This window comes from Oncorhynchus masou, chromosome 10 (genome assembly GCF_036934945.1).
Source record: "Oncorhynchus masou masou isolate Uvic2021 chromosome 10, UVic_Omas_1.1, whole genome shotgun sequence".
NCBI classification, from domain to species: domain Eukaryota; kingdom Metazoa; phylum Chordata; class Actinopteri; order Salmoniformes; family Salmonidae; genus Oncorhynchus; species Oncorhynchus masou.
This window is the reverse complement of record NC_088221.1, coordinates 18072449-18079401: the sequence shown is the minus strand read 5'-3', so window position 1 is coordinate 18079401 and position 6953 is coordinate 18072449. Positions and strand designations below refer to the sequence as shown.

General features: G+C 41.0%; 1 protein-coding gene across 1 annotated transcript; it reads left to right on the top strand.

Moving 5' to 3' along the window:
- Positions 1-592: 592 nt before the first annotated feature.
- Positions 593-4525, top strand: LOC135546934 (protocadherin-8-like). The gene is made up of 4 exons (XM_064975491.1): positions 593-2956; positions 3090-3160; positions 3790-3914; positions 4173-4525. Exons 1-4 carry the CDS (start codon positions 593-595, stop codon positions 4523-4525), a joined length of 2913 nt encoding a protein of 970 aa, XP_064831563.1.
- The last annotated feature ends 2428 nt before the right edge of the window (positions 4526-6953 follow it).

The window sequence follows — 6953 nt, the reverse complement described above, 5'->3', positions numbered from 1 at the left end:
ACAACATAAAAGTACTTAAATGCCACAATATCATTGGATGGTTAATACATGGTTAATAAAGTATTCACAGTATTTATAGTGAATGCATAGTACATGTATATTTTTGTTCAACAGTGTTGGTGATTATAGTTTTTCTGTATTCATAAACAGACCAACACATCAGTCTCAAATAACACATCAGCCTCAAATAACCTGTGAATGAAAGTAATTTGTTCAGATAGAATTAGTCAAACTGGATTAATAGTCTATTGAAGAAGTGGCAATATGTATACTTCAATGTGAAGCTGTTTTTCTTGTCATTATAGAATTACATACCATTGTATTTAAAAAGACCATTTGCACAGAGTCAATGAGAGGGGCTGCAGTAATTGGCACCAGCGGGAAACCAAACATGCCCCATTTGGCTAGCCAGTTGAATGCCATTGGTCTATTAGGAAACTAATTTGCATAAATCAAGGTTTATAGGTCAATGCTCTCTTTGGACTGTATCCAATCTAGTTGGTCGTGGCAAGCGAGCTCAACATCACAACAAGTTTACTTCCAGCTCGTTTTCTTTTTACGTTTTACTTCGTCATCTTCATTGACCTTTAAAATGGGATTCTGCTGGATTCGAGGAGTTGGAGAGTGCGTGGTGATTGCTGTTCTGTTCTACTCGGTTCAGTCTACAACTACGAGGTACTGCACTTATGAAGAGGATGCGCCCGGGACAGAGATTGGAAATCTGTCTCAGGATTTAAAGATAGACCCAGCAGAGGACCCTGGAACATCTTTCCGCTTCATGCAGGAGACCAATTCGTCTGTGATTCAAATGAGGGAGATTGATGGACTTTTAGCAGTTGGGGAAACGATTGACCGAGAGCATCTCTGCCCAAGGTCCCCGCGATGCTTTGTCACCTTCGACATAGTTGCCTTCTCCAAAGAAAAGTTTCAGCTCATCCACGTGGAGATCGAGGTAAAGGACATCAATGATAACTCACCCCACTTCCTCCACAAAGAGACGACCCTTGAGATATCCGAGAATGTTCAGGTGGACTCACGATTCCCGTTGGACATCGCTGTTGACCATGATGTCGGCAATAACTACATCCAACGTTACCATATCTCTCCCTCCAGCCATTTCATAGTTGATGTGCGCAGCAGAGAGGATGGAGTGAAGTATGCTGAACTTGTGCTTGTGAAAGCAATGGACAGAGAGGTTGAAGATTCATACACAATTGAAGTGACGGCAACAGATGGGGGAGAGCCACCCAGGTCCGGATCAATGACTGTTCATATCAAAGTGCTGGATTTTAATGACAACAGCCCAACGTTTGAGCACAACTCACTAAAAGTTGAACTTTATGAGGATTCACCCATAGGTTACCAAGTGCTGAAAGTGCATGCGTTTGACCCAGATGCTGGCATCAATGGCGAGGTAGTGTATGGATTTGTAGAAGACACGTCATCTGAAGCAGTGCGCATTTTTAATGTAGACCGAATTTCCGGTGCTGTGACTTTAAAAACATTGGTTGATTATGACAAGCAGAGGTCTTATGAATTGAACATTGAAGCATCCGATTTAGGCACAAATTCTATTCCATCGACCTGCAAAGTTGTTGTGGATGTTGTAGATGTAAACGATAACGCACCAGAAATCACTATCAAGCCAATGACCTCGACGAGTGACGGTGTAGCTTACATCACGGAGGCCGCAGCGGAGGAAAGTTTTGTTGCGCTGATCAGCACCTCGGACAGTGACTCTGGCTCGAACGGTTACGTTCGCAGCAGCCTACACGGCCACGATCATTTCAAGCTGCAACAGGCCTACGGGGACACTTTTATGATTGTAACAACCACCACTTTAGATAGAGAGAAGATCCCAGAGTATAACCTCACTGTAGTGGCTGAAGACCTCGGAACACCACCTTTCAAAACAGTGAAGCAGTATACCATCAGAGTGACCGACGAGAACGACAACGCCCCCCTCTTCAGTAAATCCATTTATGAAGTTTCTGTCCTGGAAAATAATATCCCCGGGTCATATATAACTACTGTTGTAGCACGTGACCTTGACATGGGTAAAAATGCCAAAGTATCATACAAACTAATTGATTCAGATGTTGTGGGTGAGGCCTCCATTTTGACTTATGTGTCTATAGACCCAATGTCAGGGTCATTGTATAGTCTGAGATCTTTTGATTTTGAAACCGTCCAACAGATTGAATTAACCATCCAGGCTGATGACAAGGGATCACCTCAGCTGTCAAGCACATCCATGATCAGAATCAAAGTTGTTGATCAGAACGACAACTATCCCTATTTCACCTTTCCTGTTATGCTGAATGATTCTGCTGAAGTTCCTCTTCCTGTCAATGCACCACTGGGGTACCTGGCCCTATGGGTCAAAGGTCAGGATGAGGATGAGGGCATGAATGGTGAGCTCAGCTTCAGAATCGTACAAGGTGACTCTAACCTATTTTCAATCAATAAAGACACTGGAGAAATAGCTCTAAAACAGGGGCTGGCCTCTGCGATTGGAAATGTTTTGGAAATCAAAATTGCAGTGAGTGACAATGGGAGATCCCCCCTCTCCAGCAGTGCCACCATTCGCTTTGTTGTCACAGATTCGCAGCTCTCAGACGACCAAGTTGTCATTGTACTACGTTCAACTGATGAGGAAGACGCAGGCTTGGATGTTTCAGTAGTAGTTATCATCATGCTCGGCGGGGGTTGTGCTCTTCTGCTGATTGCCATAGTGATTGTTGTTATCACATGCAAGTTGAATCAAGGAGGGAAGGATCAAGACTCCAAGAGAGACGTGTCTCACGTCCTGTTTGACTCCAGGCATCATCCCAGGCTCAACTCTGCAGAACCCAACATGTACGGTGGACCAAGGGGTTTCCTCAATGAAAGGACCTCTTCATCTCTTGATGAGTCCAGCCTGTATGAGGAGAAAAATGGAGACTTGGAGTCACAGGTGAGTGAAATATTTCATTCAGTTTCAGTTGTGTTTAAATACAACTGTACACATTCAAGTGTAGCACTACTCCTGATCCAAGTAGCTGAAATCATTTCCCATCCCATCCTCTTCTCTTGTGTTTGCTCTTTAGATGTTCTTGCCTCCTAAGCCTTTCCTACCAACATCTATGTGGCAAGGGGAAAAATACTGCCTGCAAATGAGGTAAGAATACACATTGATCCTACTTGGCATGATGTGCTCTTTTATCACAATTATTATTTTCCATGAGAAATCATTTACATAACCATAATCATTTACACTGGAAGGTGCTTAACATTCCACATGCATACAGCAGATGTAGGATTTTAATTGAATCACTCTTAGAATTTTCCTGCTCAGCAGGACATGCAAACTTATAGTGCATTCAAGGTTTAAAAAGGCTTCTGAAGTGTGTAATTTCCACTTTAAAATGTCAGACTTGATTTGCCCTAACAAGAAATGTATCAACACCTACACAAAATATATCCATTCATTATAATATAAAAAAAATATAAAAAATATGCACATCCAACTAATCAGGTGCAGGACAGAAGAACATATCGATCCAAGTTATATCATCGTCAGGTCATTAATTATAAACCACATTATAATTCACGTTTCCTGTTGTTGCAGGATAATTTTCCTGCTGTATTAAACTGGCTCAAATTAAGATCCTGTATCTGTACACGTGATTGCAGTTGTTGTCCGGAGAGAGGGGCTGGGTGGTGGAAGGCTTCATAAGAGGGGGGGAAAAGCACACATCAATAATCAGATACAGCGGTGCAGTGGCTAATGTTTGATTCTATTCGCAGTGGCATTGACCAGCAGAGCGTAAAGGACAGTGGCAAGGGAGACAGTGACTTCAATGACAGTGACTCTGACATCAGTGGGGATGGAGGCAAGAGGAACCTCAGCACCTTCCAGCCCTGGGCCAAAAGTGAGTTTACTACAGTCACAATTTCATACTGAGATTTTAGAGTTCCTCATAGCAGAATGATGAAGATAACAGTTGGCATTTTTATAGCACTCAAACTGCAGCGGATTACATTGTGTGGGGATTACTCACCCCTTCCACCACCAGTGTAAAACCCACCTGGCTATGTAGCACGGCAACAATGAATGACTCTGTCACTATCATTCTTTACTCCTTGGGCTTGGAAAGTAATTCTGTATGCGTGTGTGTGTTCCATTTCAGGTTCCTTCCACGCCGCTAACACCCTCGCTGTGGATTGTCAAGGCACTTACTGTGTAATACCAACCCAAAGCTTCCAGGCCCCACTAGACAATGCATACACAATTGGATTTTCCCAAGCACCAGTCTACAACAATCCCCATGCCTATCCCCACTCCTGGAAGGACTTTGGCTACAGCACCAGCATTCCCAAAGCAAGAAACACCATGCAGACGTTCTCTCATCACACAGGTACACTCCCCTCTTACTTCGCCCATCAAACGAGACAATCTGCTGCCGGACTTGCTGAAATTCAGGAGCACAACCAAGATATTACTACAGTGGCAACCATATCTGAAGTTGCCACCATTTTTTAAACAAACTGCCAAGTAAATATACAGATGGTTATTTATAGATACTGCAGTATTCACTAGATTTTACAGATACTCGTCAAACTGATAGACATATGGACAATTCATGTATGAAAAGGAAAGCAACTTGATGCATAATGAAAACAGCTGATGTATATTTTCTTTGATTCAATTGTGAACATGTAGGTTATGTGTATATATTGATATTCTTATAGTGGGAACATTTGTAAAAACATTGGTGTTTGTTTTATGAGTAAACACAATATTAAAACAATGAGAGATACAGTATGTGCATCATTGTTTATGAGATAAGACCTGTTCCCTGTCATCTTGTTTAGCATGACTTTTCTCTTATGGTCACACACCAAGAACTTTACCCACTAGGCTTGACTTTCCCATTAACCCATATATATATATATAGTGCCTTCAGAGTATTTACACCCCTTGACTTTTTCCACATTTTCTTGTGTTACCGCCATAATGTCAAAGTGGAATTATGTTCGTACAAATTTTTACAAATTAATAAAACATGAAAAGCTGAAATGCCTTGTGTCAATAGGTATTCAACCATTTTGGTATGGCAAGCCTAAATATGTTCAGGAGGAATAATGTGCTGAGCAAGTCACTTAATAAGTTTCATGGACTCATTATGTTTGCAATAGTGTTTAACACGATTTCTTTAATGACTACCTCATCTATGTACCCCACACATGCAATTATTTGTAAGATCCCTCAGTCGGGTAGAGAATTTCAAAAGGTTTTATCCACAAAGACGAGAGAGGTTTTCCGATGCCTCGCAAAGATGGGCACCCATTGGTAGATGGGTAAAAACAAAATAAGTAGACACTGAATATGGTGCATGGTGAAATTAATAATTACTTTTTGGATGGTATGTCAATACACCTAGTCACGACAAAGATAGGCGCCCTTCCTAACTCAGATGCCGGAGAAGAAGGAAACCGCTCAGGGTTTTCACCATGAGGCCAATGGTGACTTTAAAACAGTTACATAGTTTAATGGCTGTCATAGGTGAAAACTGAGAATGGATCAACAACATTGTAGTTACTCCACAATACTAGCCTAAATGACAGAGTGAAAAGAAGTAAGCCTCTACAGAATAAAAATATTTCAAAACATACATCCTGTTTGCAACAAGGCACTAAAGTAAAACTGCAAAAATTGTGGCAAAGAAATTCACTTTATGTCCTGAATATAAAGCGTTTGGGACGAATCCAACACAACACATCACAGTACTTCATATTTTCAAGCATGGTGATGGCTGCATCATGTTATGGGTATGCTTGTAATCAGCAAGGTCTAGGGAGTTTTTTTTATAATAAAAAGAAACAGAATAGAGCTAAGCACAGACAAATTCCTAGAGCAAAACCTGGTTCAATCTGCTTTCCAACAGACAATGGAAGACAAATTCATCTTTCAGCAAGACAAATGCCTAAAAACACAAGGCCAAATATACTCATACCAAGACGACATTAAATGTTCCTGAGTGGCCTACTTACAGTTTTGACTTAAATCAGCTTGAAAAACTATGGCAAGACTTGAAAATGGCTGTCTAGCAATGATCAACAACCAACATGACAGAGTTTGAATAATTTGAAAAAGGAAAATGTGCAACCTCTTAGAGATTTACCCAAAACGACTCACAGCTGTAATCATATGGGATTATAATGATGACAGGACTACATGATTTTGTATTTTGAATTTCAAGGTCGCACATTGAGATTCATGTTTGCAGGAACGATTCGCAAATGTGTAGTTACATTTTGCAAGCTTGTATCATGATGTGTGAAAGATGGTCACAAACTTGTGAATAGACATTTGAATACATTCAATAAGATTTGCAAGTATAAGGTATTTTCAGAATTATTACAAGTCCATTTAGGAGTATGAATATACTGCTGTGAATCAAAAACACACTTGCAGATTTTGAATCTGCGTGTGCTCAGAGTTCTGTCACTGTTGTCATGTTACCAAGACATTCGTTACATGCTGACCACACCGCTCGGGTCGCGTGCGCGAGCATTGCAAAATAAATGTACACATACATGTTATTCAGTCATTGCCCCCACACTGCTCTTATGCGCCAACAAGCGTCTGTGTTGCCAAGCGCTAAAATAGAAGTCAGTTCTATTTGTGATGCTGAACGAAGTCCTGCCTCTATCATCTCCTCATTGGTTTATAGAAGCAGATACCAATGTGGCATCTCCTCATTGGTTATACCCATGTGGGGGATTTAATTATGAACTGAGGTTGGTCGGTTGTCGTGGTAATACTATGAAAGTTAGATGCCAATCACCATATAAAGTCCAAAGAAGAAAAAACCTGGAAAGAGGAGAGATGACTAGAAACGATTCGGTTGACCGTTTTATGTGTGGATTAATTGTCGGAGTAAATGACCTTCTGCTTTTCAGGTAAA